General features: G+C 40.0%; 2 protein-coding genes across 5 annotated transcripts in view; one reads left to right on the plus strand and one right to left on the minus strand.

The window, feature by feature from the left end:
• KIAA1328 (KIAA1328 ortholog) overlaps window positions 1-6,556 on the minus strand; it is a 354,421-nt gene extending 347,865 nt beyond the window's left edge. For both annotated transcript variants that reach the window (XM_044920903.1, XM_021686314.2), the window contains exons 1-3: window positions 6,499-6,556; window positions 1,109-1,144; window positions 288-427 (exon numbers count right to left, since the gene is read on the minus strand). In XM_044920903.1, coding sequence (XP_044776838.1) covers window positions 288-427; window positions 1,109-1,144; window positions 6,499-6,556 — 234 coding nt within the window. The remainder of the gene's footprint in view (window positions 1-287; window positions 428-1,108; window positions 1,145-6,498) is intronic.
• Window positions 6,557-6,856: 300 nt separating this feature from the next.
• Window positions 6,857-21,993, plus strand: part of TPGS2 (tubulin polyglutamylase complex subunit 2) — a 62,752-nt gene continuing 47,615 nt past the window's right edge. For all 3 annotated transcript variants that reach the window (XM_021686313.2, XM_044920920.1, XM_044920921.1), the window contains exons 1-2: window positions 6,857-7,037; window positions 15,291-15,370. In XM_021686313.2, the coding sequence (XP_021541988.1) occupies window positions 6,860-7,037; window positions 15,291-15,370 (258 nt within the window). In that variant the 5' untranslated portion in view covers window positions 6,857-6,859. The remainder of the gene's footprint in view (window positions 7,038-15,290; window positions 15,371-21,993) is intronic.

Consider the following 21,993-nt stretch of genomic DNA (forward strand, 5'->3'; position numbering starts at 1 on the left):
TAGAGAAACCATGAGAGACGATGGACTCTGAAAAACAAACAGGGTTCTAGAGGGGAGGGGGGTGGGAGAATGGGTTAGCCTGGTGGTGGGTATTGAGGAGGGCACATTCTGCATGGAGCACTGGGTGTTATGCACAAACAATGAATCATGGAACACTTCATCTAAAACTAATGATGTAATGTATGGGGATTAACATAAGAATAAAAAAAAGAAAAAAGAAAAATCACTTATTGGTCCGCATTTATAAAGATTGGAGAATAAGGGGGGAAAAAAGGGAATTTACTGACCTGTTCATTTACTGAATCTCCTGCACCTTTTAAAGACTCCATGGAGATTGAAGAGGCAGTAACCCTGGAAGTCTTAAGTTTAACGTCAGCTTTTGGACTTAACTTGTGTCTTGATTTGGTATTTCCTTCTGTAGAAATTCCTAAGGATTTCCATCAAACAAAATATCAAAATTATACTTTATTCTCTTAAACTCACCCCCCATGAAGCTCTTCTCTGATATACTTCTTTATGGGACTGACAGGGTCATTTTAAACCTCTTAGTAAATAATGTATCATGGAAAGATTATGTTCTGAATACATTTAAGATTCAACTGAAATATTTTTAAAAGGTGACATGAAAATTTGTAAGTCATATTAAAACCAATAAATTACAATATACAATATATATCTTAATGTAGGGGAAATTAAAATCTGATTTTTTCCACATAATTAGGGTACCTTCAATGGCTCAGTTTTACTACTCATTTAGTAATAACCAGTAAGCTTTAAAGAGTCTATCATATAAACCTTATATCAAGAAGTTTTCACATTCTTCTTTGAATTTAGGCTATTATTCATAATACAAAAAATAAGAATCTCTTGCTCTTTAATAGATGAATGAAGTGTTTTACAAATTCATCAAAAGCTCACTTGCCTGACCAGCCCCTAAGATAAGGCAGTATTTCAAACCTTATTAAGGTCTAACCACATTTTTTTTAATATTAGTTTCCAATGGATTGTTCTGCATATAGTTATACCTGCAAAGTGGTCCTACTCTTTTATTTTCTCCTAACACTTAAGAAGCAAAGGAAGCTTATGAAATTAATACAGAAAATCATACCTGGAACATACACTACTGATTGTTCTTCATCAGAAACTATGAAGAAGGACATGAAGGAAAATACTAGAAAAGATCATCCAATATCCAAACGCTGCCTCTATTCTGTACTTCTAATTCCTAATTTCTTTTGACCTGGGAATTTATAATAAGCTTTTAAAAACAAAACTAGAAAGGAACCCAAGTGAAATAAATGCAGCAAAATTAGTAATCTTTTAACATTCATTTTTACATATTTATAACTATATGTTTTATAAAATTTTTGAAAGGCCTTGTTCCATAAAACTTTCATCCATGCTTATTCCCAAGTGAGATACCCTACCCTATAAATTCTGTTAAGTTCCTTTCATTTCCTTTCCTTTTGTAAACAAGGAGTTAAATGCCCCAGTTTGTTTATTATTGGAGAACTGGTAAGTTATTTTAGTCATGAATAAATAATTTCAAAATGAGCTTTAGCTTTGAAGAACAAACACGATTTGAGGGCAAGTCAATCATGCAAACACAAAGGTTTTATTCTTCTGCAGTGCATTCATGAAATGTCCCAAGAAGCCCTACTATTTAACAAGTGGAGGAAATTTAACTTTTTTTTTTTTAAGAGGGGCAGGAGGAGAGAAACTCTTAAGCAGGCTCCATGCCCAGTGTGGAGCCCAAAGTGTGGTTTGATCTCACAACCCTGAGATTATGATCTGAACCAAAATCAAGAGTCTGAGGCTTAACCAACTGAGCCATCCAGCCACCCCACAAGTGGAAGAAATATAAGACAAGAAGAACTAGTCAAAGGAGAAATTTAGAAAGGCTAAGATCATACGACTGGAGAGAAAACAATCCCATTTACTACTGCATCAAAAAAGAATACAATATCTAGAAATAAATTTAAACAAGGAGGTGAAAGACCTATATACACTGAAAACTTTAAGACACTGATGAAAGAAACTGAAGACACAAATAGAAAGATAGTCCATGCTTATAAATTGGAATAATTAATATTTTTAAAATGTCTATACTGATCAAAGCAATCTACAGATTCAGTGCAAACTCTATCAGAACTCCAATGCAGGGGCATCTGGGTGGCTCAGTCGGTTGGGCGTCTGCCTTAGGCTCAGGTCAAGATCCCAGAATCCCAGGATCAGTCCTGTGTCAGGCTCCCTGGTCGGCGGGGAGTCTGCTTCTCCCTCTGACCTTCACCCTCCCTGTGCTATATCTCTCGCTTGCACTCTCTCTCTCTCTCTCTCTCTCTCTCAAATAAATAAATAAATAAATAAAATCTTTAAAAAAAATTCCAATGTAATTTTTCACAGAAATAGAACAAACAAACCTAAAATTTGTATGGAACCACAAAAGACCCCAAATAGCCAAGGCAATCTTAAGAATAAGGTTAAAGCATCACACTTCCTAATTTCAAACTATATTACAAAGCTATAGTAATCAAAACAGTATGGTACTGGCATAAAAGCAGACACAAAGACCCCCATGATAGCTACCCTTTTTCTGCTTTTTCTTCATTCATATCACCAATAATCATTGGACATACAACCTATTTTACTTATTCATGACCTCATCTCACTAAAATTTAAGCACCAAGTGGGTGAAGATTTTCCACTGGTTTTGTTCAATGTTTGTTATCTCCTAAAGTAAAAAAATGCCCAGCTCACAGTAAACCATCTATGAAAGAATGAAAGTGGTATTTAATTCTATGACGCACTGTCCAGCAACTCTTTGGTGTTGTCTCTCTTTATCTTGTTGGGGTTCAGAACCCATCACCCCAAGATGTGCCACTTTGGAATGTGAACTGTTTTGAGCTGAAAACAATCAAGGCCCAAAAGACTCATGAAGAAACTTTGACCTCCCACTAACTGCCTAAAAGAATTTGGATAGAGGACCTGCTCCCAGAGATAGATATCACCAAAAATAACTACAATATAATATAAATAACAGGTGGTAGGGAGGAATTTAGCAAAGTCTGTTTGTTAAAATTCCTTTCTATGTCCCATTGTTTCTATATGGCCCAAAAAACATTTGCTTACCAAACATTTACTCCTTTTCATCTTCCTATGAATTGCTTTCCTTTCCTTGAAAGTCCTAGACCTCTACTCCCTTCTCCTTAGTTCAGAATGACAAGCATAACTCAATTTTGCTTGTCTTTGGAATCTCTCACATATATGCGGATTCCCCATATGTACCTAATTAAGTTTGATTTTTCTCCTCTTAATCTGTCTCATGTCATTTTAATTCTTAGACCAGTCAGAAGTCCCTTGAAGGATAGAGGAAAATTTCAAAATATGGGAGCAAAACCCATTAGCTGCATCCATGCTAAGTATCTTTTCAAATATAAAAATGGTAAATAAATTGACCTTAACAAGAGTTTTAAAAAATAAGCCTAAAAATATTTGAAATTGCCTCCATCCAACCTATCCTTCCTAATCATTTGTAATCTATCTTCATTTCATCATCTGAAGAACCCAAATACTTACTTTCTTCAAATACAAAGTTTAAAAAAATATACAAACACATTTTATGGGAAAGTCAAAGAGACATAATATATACCAAATGTATATTGGACCTCTCATTGGGTTCTTTGTGCCACTTCAGTTCTACTTCATATCTTTGGAAGTTCTTTACTAAGACAAGTACAGCAAATTATAAAGCATCCTTAATGTTGGTACCAAACTCCAAACCCCAGAATTAAAGCAGTAATTAGAAACCCAAGGTAGAAGTAACAAAGAGGAAGAAGCATATCTATTCCAGATCACCAAGAGCTGAAGAAAATAAACTTAGGACTGCACACTCTAACCTTTTGAGTTTCAATCACTTACCAGCAACACATGTATATGTAATTATTATTGACCCCAGTGACTTTCCTGGCTAGTATATTATTTTAACATCAACATAAAGATTCTACTTTTAATTGAATATTCAATGGCATGGATTATAGCTACTGTAATGTTTTGACCAAGCCCCTTATAATTCATATTTGTTAATATCAAGTTAAAAATACTGTTAATGATAACATACTGGGGTGTATTTACCAATCAAATATAGATACTGCAGAAACACTAATTTCTTTTAATATTACCAGGAGCTATAATGAAGGAGGAAAGCAGTTTATGGCTGAAGGGGCATATTTTACTTGCAGATTTAACCCATAAAATGACAACATGGCATACTCATTTGTTTACACATAAGGTACAAAAACATACCTTGTGCAAAACTGCACTGCTGAATCATACCGTGCAGGAGATGCATAACTCATAAAGACAACAGTAAAAAGATGACGTTTAGTCACAAATGATTTGTCCTCACATGACAGAAACATCTAGGACTGGGAAATATCTCAATCACATTTTTCTAATTGTTTAGGCAAAGCACTGAAAATCTGTCTTTCAATAGTGTGAAAGGAGTACCTGATTATACATACATACTTTTTGGTCTTTTACTATTGAAAGTTCTATATAAAGGCTATGGGGTGGTCTAGGAAGTCATCCGTGTAACAGAAAAAGAGATCCAGATCCAAAGACACATGATTAAACCCAATGATTCATAACTATCCTTATGCTTTTTAGCAAAGATTTATAGCAAATTTACATTTCATTGCTTTTGTGTCCTACGGACATTTAAAATGAAAATATGTGAGGCTGGATGATAACTGGTCATTATGTGGAATAGGTGGGGGAAATGGGTAATACTAGTAACTTTGCAATTCATTTCAAATTGGAATTTCTATCAATGTAATCACGACCATTTCCCCCATATAATTTCAACTCCTCACTTTTAATGGGAAGCTGAGTATTTCACATTAATTTTCAAAGTAAGGGAGAATGTAAGAGAAAAGGGAGGGTGTAGGACTTCTATGTGAAATAAGGAATAATATGACCATATGAATAAGTGAGCATACAGGGCTGCTTCGACCAAGAGCACAGGTTCAGTTTATTTACCTATTAATCAGTGCCACAGCAATACACTGGCCCCCCCCACACACCATTTATACCTATCAGAACAATTCCACTGGTCATAAAGTTAAGGAATAATAACTAAAACCACATAAGTGGTTATGAAAATGATTACACTAACAAAGCACTTTATAAGCTGATAACCTTCAAATATCTCCTCTATCACAAAATTCTACCACTGCAAGCACAGGGTTTTATGAGAAGACTCATCCCAATTTCCTGACTTTCTAATTCAGCCCAGTTCCCAGTGCACATATTCTCTTTACCTCCTTCCTGATATATAAGGAAAAAAATATTTAATGTGCACAGTGCATTAGTGTGCTTTCATCCACAGTGTATGTGCATGATTTTACTTGATTGTCACCCACCTATCAGAGATAAACGGTAATTATGTTTAGAAAGTGCCTAACACTAAACATTGAGCAGCAAGGAATGAAAAAATATCCCTCCCTCCACATGACACTGTAATCTTAGTACTGTAACTCAATGAGGAAAACTGATAATACAATTTAGTAAGTTTCACTGGGAGCTAAGTAGAACGTGCAGAGAATGATTCTGCCAAAGTTAACAGCAATGCCTCAAATAATGCTATCAGGAATCCTAGCAAACAGACAAAAAGACTTGGTCTGTAGCCACCCAATACACGGATTGCTCTCCTTTCCTGTAACACTCCTCTAAGAAAAGTGATGTAACTTACCAGGAAAAGATCAGGCTGGGACAGTCAACCTAAACCAAAGAACGAACCAGTTCTGTCACACTTCTCAACACAGTTATTGAACTGGCAACACCACCACAACGGTAAAAGCCCCACAGCTTCTCCACCCCCAAAACAACCCAAGAACTTCAATCCTGCCAGTGGTGACCCAAAACCCGCATGTAAATCAACACTACTTCCAGCAGCAATGATTTGTAACGCTTTTTATTCTGTAACCAGCATCACCAGACCCCGTTCCGCCCCACACCTCTCCAAAAATCCCAGCATGAAAGTAAATCATCACTGATAGGCCTTCGAAGATAGAAAAGGGCCTGACTTGCTCCCAACAACGCAGACCAAGGACAGTCCTAAACCAAGACAAAAAGGCTCCCTGACCAGCCAACACCATTCCCTCCGCAGAGGCGCAGTCAGCCGGCCCGAGGTCACCACGGCCACCTGCAGGGCCACGATTCTAGGCCATCTTTACAAAGCTCACCGCCAAGGAGGGCTGGGAAACATCAGTGCTGATTCCCCACACCTAGTGCTCCAGCCCGGTGACAGTATCAGGCTCTCTGCTACCTAACACCCCAGCCAGGGGAAAGCCCGGCACCTACACGGCGGCCGGAAAGGACGGCCCCGCCCCCGGGGACAGCATCGAGCTTCGCCCCACCACTCAGAGTCCCACGCGACCGCTCGCCGGTCGCCGCACCCGGGAGGGCGCCGGCGCCCCCTGCCAGGCGGGCAAAGGATACAGTCCCGGCTCCAGAACGCCGCCGCGCCCCGGCGGGAGGGGCTCGCCACGTCCGCCATCTTGAAACAACCGCCACTCCGGGCGTCGCGCCGCGGCCGCCCCGCCCCGGCCTTCAGGCCCAGTCCCCATTGGCCGCACCGCGCAGAGGCCCGCCCCCGCTTGCGCGGCCGGCCCCGGCGGGGCGGTAGGGTCCCGGTGGAGGAGTCGCTGTGTCTCGGCTTCGTGGTGCGGAGCGACCGCCGAGGCAACGGGAACAAGTGTGCCGCGGAACTACTACTCCCAGAGCAGCCTGGGCCTTCCATCTCCGCCCCCCAGCGCTCTCAGGCGCCAAGCACTACAACTCCCGGCATGCCGTGAAATTGATGGCCGAGCCTCTGGGGCGGCGTTCCGCCCTCCCGTCCGCCCCGCTCTCCCGCTCCGTCCCCGCCGCTGCCCCCGCCGCGCGCGGAGCGGGGACACGAGCCATGGAGGAGACGCCGCCCCCGGGCTGCAGCAAGCCGCACCTGGAGAAGCTGACCCTGGGGATCACCCGCATCCTAGGTGAGGGGCGTGGGGAGCCGTGCGAGGCGACGGCGGAATGAGGGGATGTACACTAGAAGCAAGATGGGGCATCGCTGCGGTGACTTCCGTTGTTCAGAAGGAGAGGGCAGCCGGGTGCGTGACTAGGCCGGGGAGCGTTTGCGGGTAGTGTTCGGACGCAGAGCTGGGAAGCCCAAAGTTCCCCCCCCCCCCCCCCCGCCAGTCCCACCCCAGGCCCCAGGAAAGACGCAAAGGTGAGCAAAAGGGAGACAGCAGGCACCTGACAGTGGGGACATTGGGTTTCCCGAGAGGCATTCTTGGCCAGTGGAGTATCCTTGAAACGCAACCCTTCCTCGGGTAGCAGAGAGCAGGGGAACGCTGCACGTAGCCTCCTAGGGCAACAGTTCTCACGCGCCTCTGGGTACCGCACCCTAAGTGGTTGGAAGGAGTCGAGGCTTGCGCCGCTGAATGGGCTTTTCCTTTACTGAACCTTTACTTAGCACTGTTGCTGCTGCGGTGTCACACTCGGGGGCTGCAGAGATGGGGTGGGGAACCAAAACACAGTTCTGTGAAAAAATCAACAGCCTAGGTCCCTCCAGAAGTGCGAAAGGCGACCAGTAGTCCTGTATTATAGCTCTGAAATAGCACACAGGAGGAAGTGATTGACCTTCTCTGGGGAGTCAGGGAGTTAAGGTATATGTCCTACAGGAGGTGATGCTAGATTTTGAAAGACAAATTGAAGTTAGCCAGATAACCAAGGAAGAAAAAAAGTAGCCTAAGTAGGCTGGGTGGCATGCTTTGATGCCTTCCTGTCACATTTATAATAAAATCCAAATTCTGTACCGTGACCCTTAAGTCCTATGATCTGCCCTCATCTGTCTTTCTGACCTATTTTTACCCTTTTTTTTGGCCACAGTGGCCTCCTTGTACCATAAACTCACCAAGCTTGTTCCTGCTTCAAGGCCCTTCCTAGACTAGGGGGGAAAAATGTGGAGTTATTTTTCCCTCCCTTCATTCAAATCTCTGATTAAATATCATTACCTCAGAGAAGCCTTACCTGACCATACTTCTAGTAACACCCTTCTCTATCATTATCTTCCCTTATCCTTTATATGTTTTTTAATCCTTATAGCTTTATCACTACTTGGGATTACTTATTTGGTTGCTTTTTTTTTAATTTGCCTGTCTCTTCTGTAATAGAAGTCCATGAGTTTAGGAACTTTGTCTTGTTATCCCTTAGTATTCCCCAGTGTCTACAGTAAATGCTACAGTAAATGAGGATGAAACACCATTATATGTTTGGGAGAAATTATAAGCTTTAGAAATGAAGTTATAGGGTTGGGCAAGGAGAGATCTAATCATCAAGACCAACCATATCCTATCTCCTCATTAAAAAAGATATTTCTTTTGATTAATGTTTAATCTACTCAAGAGTGGCCAACCAAATTTCCCTTAAGCTGTCAGTTCAATTTAAAGACCTAAATAAATAACTAAATATTTTAAATTTCATTTATACATTTAATATATTCTATTTTTAAGCATTTCAGATAGCTGGCAAACTGGTAACACAAGGCAAAACCTACCTAAGGAATTAGCTCTGATAGTTAAATTTATAGTGAAGCTGGCCTCATGTAAACATTCTAATACTATTTATAAATTTAATCAAAATCTCATAATTTCAAGTTATTATTAAGTCAAAAATCAATTATATTTTTATTTTTTCACATTTGTTTTTTGTTTTGAAAATACATAGAGAGGATTTTTAAAAACAAGGTGGCTGAAGTCAGTGGTGGGTGTGTAGTAAGCAAATTACCACACCAAAATCTTCTCTCTAAATGATGTGTGAAATAACTCCATAACTATGACAATTCTATTGAAAACCAAGCCCAGTACTACTTAAAATACAGAGAATGCCAAAAGTGCAAAATAACTATGAGTAAAAAGAGAAAAAACTACAAATCCCAGCACTGTCCTTGCCCTACTCCTTCACTGCTAGAAGGCTCTGTGGCAAGCAAAGGCAGAGCCAGAAATGATGCCAGCAAAGAGGCTAGTTGAAGCAACAGAGAGTTTAAAACCCCAGTACAACAGTAACAACTGGGTAGATCAGAGCAGGGCTGCAGGAAAGTGACTTCAAAGTAGGTGCTATTTAAAGTGTTGGCCGTGCAATTTAAAGGGACATATATTCCAGAGGAGAAAATGTGCAAAAAAGAAGGAAGAGTCCTTTGGCAATTGATGATAAAAGGGCAAAGAAAAAGGAAAGCTCACATCTCTCTCCCATTCACAACAAGCCTGCTAAAATATCTGGACTTTGCTTCAACTGACTGGAAAGTCTTTCATTAAAGTAGACATCTTGTTAAACACCACAATTTCACAAAATGAACAAGAGCAAATAGAGAACTAATGCTAAAATCAGGAAATGAAATGCTAAACAATCAACTGAGGAAAATTTTTTTATGATGATAAAGTGTTTCTTACTCAGTGGAGCAAGGAGTGGGGAAATGTTACATTTTGATAACAGATTATTAAATATAGTGTGTAAGATCTACCTGAGATACAACAAGATCAATTTCAGTTGACCTTTGAACAACACAGGTTTGAACTGTGGGTTCATTTATACATGGATTTTTTACAGTACAGTAGTATAAATGTATTTTCTCTTATGATTTTCTTAACATTTTATTTTTTCTAGTTTATTGTAATAATACAGTATATAATACATATAACATACAAAATATGTGTTAATCAACTGTTTTATTATCAGTAAGGTTTCCCATAGTAGGCTATTGGTAAAGTTTTTGGAGAGTCAAAAGTTATACATGGATTTTCAACTTCATCGGGGTTGGTTCATAACCCCTAATCCTTGCATTAGTCAAGGTTCAACTGTGTAATATCTCTCTCCATCTTAGTCTTCTTCTTCTTCTTTTTTTTTTGCAATTCTTGTTTTAAATCATTTTAATTTTTTCATCATGATAAGTGTATTCTTTAATCCTCATCCTCTATTTCACCCATTACCCCACCTACCTCCCCTCTGGTAACCATCATTTCTCTATAGTTAAGAGTCTGTTTCTTGGTTTGTCTTTCTTTCTTTCCTTCACTCGTTTGTTTCTAAATTCTACATATGAGTGAGATCATATGGTATTTGTCTTTCTCTGACTGCTTTCACTTAGCATGGTACTCTCTAGCTCTGTCCATGTTGTTGAAAATGGCCAGATTTCATTTTTAATGGTTGAATAATATTCCATTATATATGTATACCACATCTTTATCCATTCATCAGTCAGTGGATGCTTGGGCTGCTTCCATAGTTTAGCTGTTGTAAATAATGCTGCAGTAAACATAGGAGTGCATGTGTCCGTTTGAATTAGTGTTTTTGTATTCTTTGGGTAAATACCCAGTAGTGTGATTACTGGATCATAGGGTAGTTCTATTTTTAATTTTTTGAGAAACCTCCACACTGTTTTCCACAGTGTCTGCACCAGTTTACATTCCCACCAGCAGTGCAAGAGGGTTCCTTTTTCTTCACATCCTCATCAACACTTGTTGTTTGTGTTTTTGATTTTAGCCATTGTGACAGGAGTGAGGTGATATCTCATTGTAATTTTGATTTGCATTTCCCTGATGATAAGTGATGATGAGCATCTTTTCATGTGTCTGTTAGCTATCTGTATGTCTTCTTTGGAGAAATGCCTCTTCATGTCTTCTGCCCATTTTATAATTGGATTATCTGGTTTTTTGGGTGTTGAGTTTTATAAGACGTCTGCCTTCGGCTCAGGTCCTGATCCCAGAGTCCTGGGATCAAGTCCCACATCGAGCTCCTTGCTCAGCAGGGAGCCTGCTTCTCCCTCTGCCTGCTACTCCCCCTGCTTGTGCTCTCTCTCTCACAAATAAATAAATAAAATCTTTAAAACTTAAATGTGGAAATTCAGGTACGGGAGGGGAAAAGCAGGGTCAGTCAAGCCATCAGTTCCCCTGGTTACCCAGGGCTTTTAAAAAGGGGAACTTCACAGGTGGGGTGCCCTGGTTCCTAGTTGTTTAGCTAGTAGCTGTGTCATACAGCTGGCAATTTGTTTATTTAAGATGGATGTATTTGAAATGGAAGGGTTGGCAATCAAAAGGTTCATGTCAGGTACTTAATATTAGGTGTGTGGCCTCCAGCAAAGCTAGACACTAGACTGCCCTGTGGGTATAGTCGGATGTCATCATTATGCAACCAGCTGGATTGTTAACAAAGAATTCTGTGTTGTTCTGTCCTACAAAAGTTGGAATAATAGGATGCTAAGACTGATTGAAGCTAAGCTCTGTATTTGCATAGGATAATTGCTAAAGGGCTTTGCTGAGGGGGACACGAAGACTTGCACATAAACTCTTAACTAGACCCATACTTGGAGTAAGCCTAGCTACTTGGAGTGTCCTAGCCTCTTAGCCTCAATGTCCTTGCTATAAAATGTAAATAATAACATTTACTATTCACTGTCTTAGCTTTGGTGGTACATTGCCAAATGGGACCACCCTTGAAGGGACAGACAGGGTCTTCCATCCTAACTAGTCAAGGGCATAGCCCAGGTCTAAGGGCTTGAAGCTCATGGTGTTTTTCCACCGTAGTACCATGGTTCCCAATGTCTTAGAAAGGACATTAAAAAGAAGGCAGAGAAAAAAATTGTGTATATGGTACTTTTTGCTTTTCCAGAGCACCTTTACCTCTGCTTCTTCTGCTTCCCTTATCAAGGCAAATATTATTATAAATATTGTCGTCTCTCTGAATGCTAAGGAACGTGAAAACTCATATAAGGTCACACAACTAGTGAATGCTTAAAGCAAGAGTAGAATATGTGGAGTCCAGAATTCTTAGCCTCCTATATTGGGTTGTTGCTGCATCTCAGGATCTGAACTTTGTGATAACCTGGAGGAAACTTTATGATGCATAAAAAGGACACTAACATGATTACAGAATCAGTGAACCACATTGTGATATTCTGATTTATAAGAAATATATATTTGCTCACTCAGATGACAGCTGATCCTTGAACAAAGCAGGATTAGGGCTGTTGATAGCCCCCCTCCAAAACAGTACAGTAGAGAATCTGTATATAACTTTTAACTGCCCCAAAATTTAACTAATAGCCTACAGTCGACCAGAAACCTTACCGGTAACAGTTGATTAACACGTTATTTTGTATGTTGTATGTATTCTGTATTCTCATAATAAAATAGAGAAAAACGTTATTAAAATCATAAGGAAAAAATACATTTACAGTACTATATTTATTGAAAAAAATAGGTGTTCCAGTGTACCCATGCAGTTCAAACCCATGTTGTTCAAGGGTCAACTGTGTATTTTTTCTTAGTCCACAGTTCCTGGCTTACAGCTCCCCAAACCCTTGGAATTTCCCAAGTGTTGAGAGCGGTAAAGATCTTTCATTATGTTAATGAGGTGACTTTTGGAAAGCACTTAAGGATGAGGACTGGTTGCCAGTGGATCCAATCATATGATTAGAGGGTTGGTACTTTTAGTCCCATTCCCTGACCTTTAGGAAAGGAAGAGGGTCAGAAGGGTGAATCAGTCCTCAACGACTAATGATTTAATCAACCGTGCCTATGTAATGAAGCCTCCATAAAAACCCAGAAACTTCCAGGTTGGTGAACACATGGAGATGTGGGGAGAATAGCCTTCCTGGAGAGGGCATGGAAACTCCACACCCCTTCCCATATACCTTGTCCTAAGTATCTCTGCCATCTGGCTGTTCCTAGGTTATATTCTTTTATAATAAGCCAGTAATCTAGTAAGTAAAATGTTTCTCTGAATTCTGTGAGCCACCCTGGCAAATTAATGGAACCTGAGGAGGGGGTCTTAGGAACCTCTGATTTATAACCAGTCAGTCAGAAGTACAGGTGACAGCTGGGCTTTGACTGCTGTCTGAAGTACAAGGAGAGGGGGTCTTGAGAACCCCCAATCTGTAACAGGTCAGTCAGGAAGCACAGGTGAAAACCTGAACTTGTATCTGGTGTCTGAAGTGGGGAGGGTGGCAGTCTTACAGACTGAGCCCATAACCTATGGTATCTGATACTGTCTCCTTGTAGAACACCAGGATATCCAAGAATTGCTTGTTGGTATGAGGAAACCTCCCCACAAAAATGTTGGAGGGGTTGGGTCCAGGAACCATTTTATACATTAAACTAAATTAGAAGTCTCTGCCTTAGCTTTAGAGATTTTAAAAATTCTTTTCAATACATTCCCTGTTTACAGTATTTACTTATAGTAAATAACCAAAATATGGTTCAAAATAGAATATAATTAAGTATAAGCAAATGTGCATGCTCTCTCTCTCCCTGTCTCCCTCCCTCCCTCTCAAATAAATAAAATCTTTTTTTAAAAAGGGGTGGGGAGAGGCACCTGGGTGGCTCAGTTGGGTTAAGCGTCTGCCTTAGGCTCAGGTCATGATCCCACAGTCCTGGGATCGAGCCCCACATCAGGCTCCCTGCTCAGCGGGGAGTCTGCTTCTCCCTCTGCCCCTCCCCCTGCTTGTGCACTTGCACATACTCTCTCTCTCTCAAATAAATAAAATCTTTAAAAAAAAAAAAAAAAAGTATAAACCTATGTGGGCCCAACACTGCATGTGATGGGTTTGGATATTGGCAAAAGCAGAGATCATGGTGAACTAGAGTCATCTGAAATGGTTTCATGGAGGACGTGGAGCTTTAGCTTAGCCTTGAAGTGTGGGTAGGACTTGGGTAGGTGGACACGTTTGGGTGTGTATAATGGGAAAGGGATACAGCATAATTAAAGATAAGTACAGATTTAGTTTTGGGGCTGAGGGGCACAGGGGTGGAGACAATGAGAAAACTGACACACCTGGAACAGGGTTTGGACTATAGGGTGGAAGAAGTTAAGACCAGACAGAGAAGGGCCTTATCCTCCAGACTACAAGGAGAACCCAATAGATCAGATAGGAAACAAGCCTAGGTATGAAGAAAGTCCTCTGCTGGTATGCTGAGGATGGATCAGAGCACAGAGTTTGTGGCTTTGATTGCATCTACACTTGCAGTGACCATGGCCTAAAACAGTGGTGACAATGGGAATAATCTATGCAATATCACAAAGAGAAAAGTGGATAGGCTTTGTGTTAGTTCGCTAGGGCTGCCATAGAATGTACCACAAACCAGGTGGCTTAGAACAACAGATTTATTCTCACAGTCCTAGAGGCTGAAGGCCTGAAACCAAAGGCTTGGCAGTGTCACTCTCATTCTGAAACCTGGAAGGGAAGAACCTGCCTTGCCTCTTTTCTAACTTCTGGTGGTTTGCCAGCAATCTTTAACATTCCTAGTATTTCAGATATACCACTCCATTTCTCCATCTTCATGTGACCCTCTTCCTTCTGTCTCTCCACAAAGCATTCTTTTTATAAGTATACCAGTCATATTGGATTTGGGGTCCGCCCTACTCCACTGTGACCTCATCTTAGCTAATTACATATTCAGTGACCTTATTTCCAAATCAAGTCCTATTCTGAGGAACTGGCAGTAAGGACTTCAACATATATTTTTTGTAAGGGACACAATTCAACCCATAGCAGATTTTGTGTCTTAGATTAAGGATTTCAAGGTCCTAAGTGTGGGTAAACAGACAAGTAGAGAATGTAGGAGGAGATATTAAAGTCTGTTGAATTCCAAGTCAGGTGGCTTCTTTTTTACTTCAGAATGAATGCTAGAACATAGCTCCACGAAGAGATTATTTGGAGACCTTTTCCTGCTTTCAAGATTTAGAGATATGATTTATTTTGTTTTCAGTATATTTCTGGATGGAATCCATTTTTCATAGTGTTAGCCTAAACTACTCAATCTGGGATCTCATAGAGTACAGATGGGTTTTATTTAGAAGAAAAACTAGCAAACAAGTTTTGTATCTTGTAAAAGTTTATTGAGGTGCTATTCTTTATTCCTTTTGACCATGTCATAAGTGAGAAGTTGAGGTATGAAATCACTAGGAATGTAGAATCTCTGATTTTTGTTCAACAACTGAAGTACTGAGCAGTGACTGTGTGTAGTGGGTGTTCTGATGATGTCCTTTCTACCAGGTTGATTGCATGGTCCTAGGTTGTGGGACTGAGTGCCTTTGAAGGACTGACCAGTTCTTCCTCTTTTTATCACAGTACAGGTAATAAATGCTGCTCAGAGGAATCTGATATTCCTAAGTACTCATCAACAGTCAGCCTCTAGTATTGAAATATGTGAGAGCAGGCCCCTTGCAACTCTACAGACTCTCTTTTCCTCTTCCAGAATCTTCCCCAGGTGTGACAGAGGTGACTATCATAGAGAAACCACCTGCTGAACGTCATATGATTTCTTCATGGGAACAAGTAAGTGTTGCCCTTTTGAATCCTCACATCCCCACAAAGAGAGGTCAACTCCAATGGCCCTAAGAAGGAAAAATTAGGGCAGGAAACATGTCCTTACCTCAGGCCACAGCTGCCTTCTGGGTAGAGTTCACCCTTCTCTCTCTTTCTGTTCAGGCCACTTAACTTCCCTGCAATTCCATACCATTTCCCCAGCCTGGAGCATCTCCTCTGAGCTCCACTATCATTTGGAGACAGTGGAACATTCAAAGTTGTATACAACAGAGCTAAAAATCCAGCAAGGAAGGAAAAATTAAATATTAATAAGCATGCTGGGCAGAATGTGGTTAAGTGTTACAGAGAAGTACTAACCAGATTAATAGCTACTGCTTCCCCAACCCTCCTCTGAAATTGTATTTATTCAGTACAAGTTGTAAGCTCCTAAAATGGAACCAGGCATTGTGCTTGGTGTTGATTCCTGGGGATTCAGTGGTAATCAAAAAACAGTTCCTTACCTTTTAATGTTACATTACTGTCTAAGATATAGTGTAGATCTTTATGAGTATAATTACCAAGCAGATTTAGCACTGTGAGAGAGAGAGGCAAATGGAGCATTGTCAGGAGGCTTGACCTAGTCTGGAGGTTAAGAAAGGTTTTTCCCAAAGAAGTTAGGAGAGCTTGTTAACCAGATAGTTGGGATCTGGGAAGAAGAGGCTTTCAACCTGTGTGAAGGCTTTGAAATGGGAAAGATTAAATTTTCCAAGAGCATAAAGCAGGTCCCTGTGGCTGGTGCACAGGAGAGCGAGAGAGAGGTTGGCAAGTATCAGCACATGTAGGCTTCTTAGATGGTCGGGGGTTTGCTCTTTTTTTTTTTTTTTTTTTTTTTTGGAGTGGGTAGGCAGAGGGAGAGAGAATCTTAAGTATGTGGGGCTTGATCTCACAACCCTGAGTTCATGACTTGAGCCGAGGTCAAGAGTTGGACGCTTAACTGACTGAGCCACCCAGGTGCCCCTAAGCTTTTAGTTTAATTCCAATTAGTTAACATACAGTGTTATATTAGTTTCAAGTGTACAATATAGTAATTTAACACTTTCATACATTACCCTGTGCTCATCACAAGTGCACTCCTTAATCCCCATCACCTATTTAACCCACCCCTCCCCCCTTCCCCTCTGGTAACCATCAGTTTTTTCTCTATAATTAAGGGTCTGTTTCTTGATTTGTCTCTATCTTTTCTTCCCCCTTTGATCATTTGTTTTGTTTCTTAAATTCCACATATGAATGAAATTGTATGGTATTTGTCTTTCTCACTTACTTCACTTAGCATAATACACTCTAACCCCATCCATGTCCTTGGAAATGGGAAGATTTCATTCTTTTCTATGGCTGAGTAATATTCCATTGTATAAATACATATATATGCCACATTTTGTTTATCCATTCATCTATAGATGGAAACTTGGGCTGCTTCCGTATCTTGGCTGTTGTAAATAATGCTGTTATATAAATGAGGGGGTGCATGTATCCCTTTGAATCACTGTTTTTGTATTCTTTGTGTAGATACCCAATAGTGCGATTGCTGGATTGTAGGCTAGTTCTATTTTTATCTTTTTGAGGAACCTCCGTACTGTTTTCCACAGTGGCTGCACTCGTTTACATTCCCACCAACAGTGCAAGGGGGTTCCTTTTTCTCCATATCCTCACCAAACAATACCACCTGTTGTTTCTGTGTTGCTGATTTTAGCCATTCTGACAGGTGTGAGGATATCTCATTGTAGTTTTGATTTGCATTTCCCTGATGATAAGTGATGATGAGCATCTTTTCACGTGTCTGTTGGCCACCTGTATGTTTTCTTTGGAGAAATGTCTTCTGCCCGTTTTATAATTGTATTATTTGATTTTGGGGTGTTGAGTTTGATAAATGCTTTCTATATTTGGGATACTAATCCTTTATTAGATATGTCATTTGCAAATACTTTCTCCCATTCTGTAGGTTGGCTTTTAGTTTTGTTGTTTCCTTTGCTGTGCATAAGTTTTTTATTTTTATGTAGTCCCAAAAGTGTATTTTTGCTTTTATTTCCCTTGCCTCAGGAGACATATCTAGAAGAAAGTTGATTTGGCTGATGTCAAAGAAGTTACTGCCTGTATTCTTTTCTAGGATTTTTATAGCTTCAGGTCTCACATTTAGGTCCTTAGTTCATTTTGAATTTATTTTTGTGTATGGTGTAAGAAAGTGGTCCAGTTTTTTTCTTTTGCATGTCGCTGTCCAGTTTTCCCAACACCATTTGTTGAAGAGACTATCTTTTTCGCATTGGATGTTATTTCCTGTTTTGTCAAAGATTGACCTTATAGTTGTGGGTTTATTTCTGGGTTTTCTATCCTGTTCTATTGATCTCTGTGTCTTTTTGTGTGCCAGTACCATACTGTTTTTGATTACTACAGCTTAAAGTCCAGAATTGTGATGCCTCCAGCTTTGCTTTTCTTTTTCAAAACTGCTTTGGTCATTTGGGGTCTTTTGTGGTACTGTACAAATTGTTTGTTCCAGTTCTGTGAAAAATGCTGTTGGTATTTTGATCAGGATTGCATTAAATGTGTAGATTGCTTTGAGTAGTATGGATATTTTTAACAATATTTGTTCCTCCAATCCATGAGCATGGAATGTTTTTCCATTTTTTTGGTTGTCTTCAATTTCTTTCATCAGTGTTTTTGTTTTTGTTTTTTTTTTAAAGAGAGAGAGAGAGTGAGAGCCTGTGAGCAGGGGGAGGGGCAGCGGGAGAGGGAGAATCGTCAAGCCAACTCCCTGCTGGGCACAGAGTCCTACTCGGGGCTTAATCCCAAGACCCTGAGATCATGCCTGGGGCTGAAATCAAGAGTCAGATGCTCAACCGACCAAGCCACCCAGGCACCCTTCTTTCATCAGTGTTATAGTTTTCAGTGTACTGGTTTTTAAGGCTAGGTTTATTCCTAGGTATCTTACTATTTTGGGCGCAATTGGAAACAGGATTGTTTTCTTAATTTCTCTTTCTACTGCTTCATTATTGGTGTTTAGAAATGCAGCAGAATTCTCTACATTGATTTTGTATTCTGTGACATTACTGATTTCATTTATCAGTTGTAGAAGTTTTTTGGGGAGTCTTCTAGGTTTTTTATTTTAAGTATCCTGTTATCTGCAAATAGTGAAAGTTTGACTTTTTCCTTACCGATTTGGATGCCTTTTGTTTCCTTTCGCTATCTGATTGCTGAGGCTAGGACTTCCAGTACTGTGTTGAATAAAAGTGGTGAGAGTGGACATCCTTGTCTTGTTGCTGACCTTAGGGGAAAGCTCTGTTTTTTCCCCATTAAGAATCATGTTAGCTGTGAGTTTTTCATATATAGCCTTCATTATGTGGAGGTATATACTCTCTAAACCTACTTTGTTGAGGATTTTTATCATGAATGGATGTTGTTGTACTTTGTCAGATGCTTTATCTGCATCTATTGAAATAATCATATGGTTCTTATCCTTTCTGTTATTAATGTGATGTATCACATTGATTGATTTGAGAATATTAAACCACCCTTTTAGCCCAGGAATAAATCCCACTTGATCGTGGGATTTTTTTAATGTATTGTTGGATTTGCTAGTATTTTGTTGAGGATTTTTGCGTCTATGTTCATCAGGGATATTGGCCTGTATGTCTGTTTTTTAGTGATGTCTTTATCTGGTTTTGGTATCGGTACTGCTGGCCTTAAGGAATGAATTTGGAAGTTTTCCTTCCTTTTCTATTGTTTGAGAAGAATAAGTATTAACTCTTTAAATGTTTGGTAGAGGGGCGCCTGGGTGGCTCAGTTGTTAAGTGTCTGCCTTCGGCTCGGGTCATGATCCCAGGGTCCTGGGATTGAGCCCCGCATCGGGCTCCCTGCTCCGCGGGAAGCCTGCTTCTCCCTCTCCCACTCCCGCTGCTTGTGTTCCCTCTCTCGCTGTATCTCTCTCTGTCAAATAAATAAAATCTTTTAAAATAAATAAATAAATAAATAAATGTTTGGTAGAATTCACCTGTGAAACCCTCTGGTCCTGGACTTCTGATTTTTGGGACTGTTTTTAGCATTCAGTTTCTTTGCTCTTTATTGGTCTGTTCAGATTTTCTATTTCTTCCTGTTTCAGTTTTAGGAGTTTATATGTTCTAGGAATGTATCCATTTCTTCTAGGTTGTCCAGTTTGTTGGCATATAGGTTTTCATAATATTCTCTTATGATTGTATTTCTGTAGTGTTGTTATTTCTTCTCTATCATTTTTTATTTATTTGAGTTCTTTTTCTTTTTTACCTGATAAGTCTGGCCAGAGGCTTGTCATTTTATTGATTTTTTTTCAAAGAATCAGCTCCTGGTTTTATTGATCTGCTTTATTTTTTTAGTGTCTATGTCATTTATTTCTGCTCTAGGCTTTATTATTTCCTTCCTTCTGCTTTTAGGCTTTGTTTGTTGTTTTTTTCCTAGCTCCTTTAGGTGTAAGGTTAGGTTGTTTATTTGAGATTTTTCTTGCTTCTTGAGGTAGGCCTGTTTGGCTATAAACTTCCCTCTTAGAACCACTTTTTCTGTATCCCAGAGATTCTGGACCATCGTATTTTCATTTTCATTTGTTTCCATGTACTTTTTTATTTCTTGTTTGATTTCCTGGTTGACCCATTCATTGTTTAATAGCATGTTATTTAACCTCCATGTATGTGTGGTCCTTCCAGATTTTTTCTTGTGGTTGACTTCTAGTTTCATAGCATTGTGGTCAGAAGATATGCATGGTATGATTTCGATCTTTTTTTTTTTAATATTTTATTTATTTGAGAGAGGAGAGAGAGAGAAAGTGAGCACAAGCAGGGGTGGGGAGGGCAGAGGAGAGGGAGCCCACCCCGCAGGGCTCAATCTCAGGACCCTGAGATCATGACCTAAGCCGAAGGTAGACACTTAATTGACTGAGCCACCCACGCGAAGATTTTGATCTTCTTGAATTTGCTGAGGTTTGTTTTGGGGGCTAATATGTGATCTGTTCTGGAGAATGTTCTGTGTGCACTTGAAAAGAATGTGTATTCTGCTGTTTTAGAATGGAATGTTCTGAATATATCTGTTAAATCCATCTGTTCCAGTGTGTCATTCAAAACCACTGTTTCCTTGTTGATTTTCTGTTTAGATGATCTGTCCATTGATGTAAGTAAGGTGTTAAAGTCCCCTACTATTATTATATTATTATCAGTTGGTTACTTTATGTTTGTTAATGTTTTACGTGTTTGAGTGTTCCTATATTGGGTGCATAAATATTTATAATTGTTATATCTTGTTGGAATGTCACCTTTATTGTTGTATAATATCATTCTTTATTTCTTGTTACAGTCTTTGTTTTATTTTATTTTATTTTTTTTATTTTAAAGATTTTTATTTATTTATTTGAGAGAGTGAGAATGAGAGAGAGTACATGAGAGGGGGGAGGGTCAGAGGGAGAAGCAGGCTCCCTGCCGAGCAGGGAGCCCGATGCGGGACTCGATCCCGGGACTCCAGGATCATGACCTGAGCCGAAGGCAGTCGCTCAACCAACTGAGCCACCCAGGCGCCCTATTTTTTTTTTTTTTAAAGATTTTATTTATTTATTTGACAGAGAGAGACGCAGCGAGAGAGGGAACACAAGCAGGGGGAGTGGGAGAGGGAGAAGCAGGCTTCCCACGAGCAGGGACCCCGATGTGGGGCTCGATCCCAGGACCCTGGGATCATGACCTGAGCCGAAGGCAGACGCTCAACGACTGAGCCACCCAGGCGCCCCTACAGTCTTTGTTTTAAAGTCAGTTTTGTCCAGGGCGCCTGGGTGGCTCAGTCGTTAAGCGTCTGCCTTCGGCTCAGGTCATGATCTCAGGGTCCTGGGATCGAGCTCCATATCAGGCTCCCTGCTCATTGGGAAGCCTGCTTCTCCCTCTCACACTCCCCCTGCTTGTGTTCCCTCTCTCGTTGTGTCTCTGTCAAATAAATAAATAAAATCTTTAAAAAAAAATTAAAAAATAAATTTTGTCCAATATAAGTATTGCTATTCCTGCTTTTTTTGACATCGATTTCTATGATAGATGTTTCTCCATCCCCTCACTCTCAATCTGCATGTGTCTTTACGTCTCTTCTGTGGGGTGCCTAGATGGCTCAGTTGGTTAAGTGTCTGCCTTTGGCTCAGGTTATCATCCCAGGGTCCTGGGGTCGAGCCCTGCAATCAGGCTCCTTGCTCAGCAGGAAGTCTGCTTCTCCCTCTGCCCCTCCCCACTGTGAATGTGCACGTGCTCGCTCTCTGACAAAAATAAATAAAATCTTAAAAAAAAAATAAAATGAGTCTCTTGTAGACAGCATATAGATGGGTCTTGGTTGTTTATCCACTGTCACGCTTTATCTTTTGATGGGAGCATTTAGTCCATTTACATTCAAAGTAATTATTGACAGATATATATTTATTGCTATTTTATTACTTGTGTTTGTTTTTGAAGATTTTCTCTGATCCTCTCTTGTCTGTCTTTGATGTTTTGCTGATTTTCTTTAATGCTATATTTGGATTTCTTTGTCTTTATTCTTTGCATATTTATCAGTGGTTTTTAATATAAATTTTTAATATAAAATATTTTATATAAAATATAAATGTATATAAATTT

The sequence above is a fragment of the Neomonachus schauinslandi genome, chromosome 14 (assembly GCF_002201575.2).
Source record: "Neomonachus schauinslandi chromosome 14, ASM220157v2, whole genome shotgun sequence".
NCBI lineage: Eukaryota > Metazoa > Chordata > Mammalia > Carnivora > Phocidae > Neomonachus > Neomonachus schauinslandi.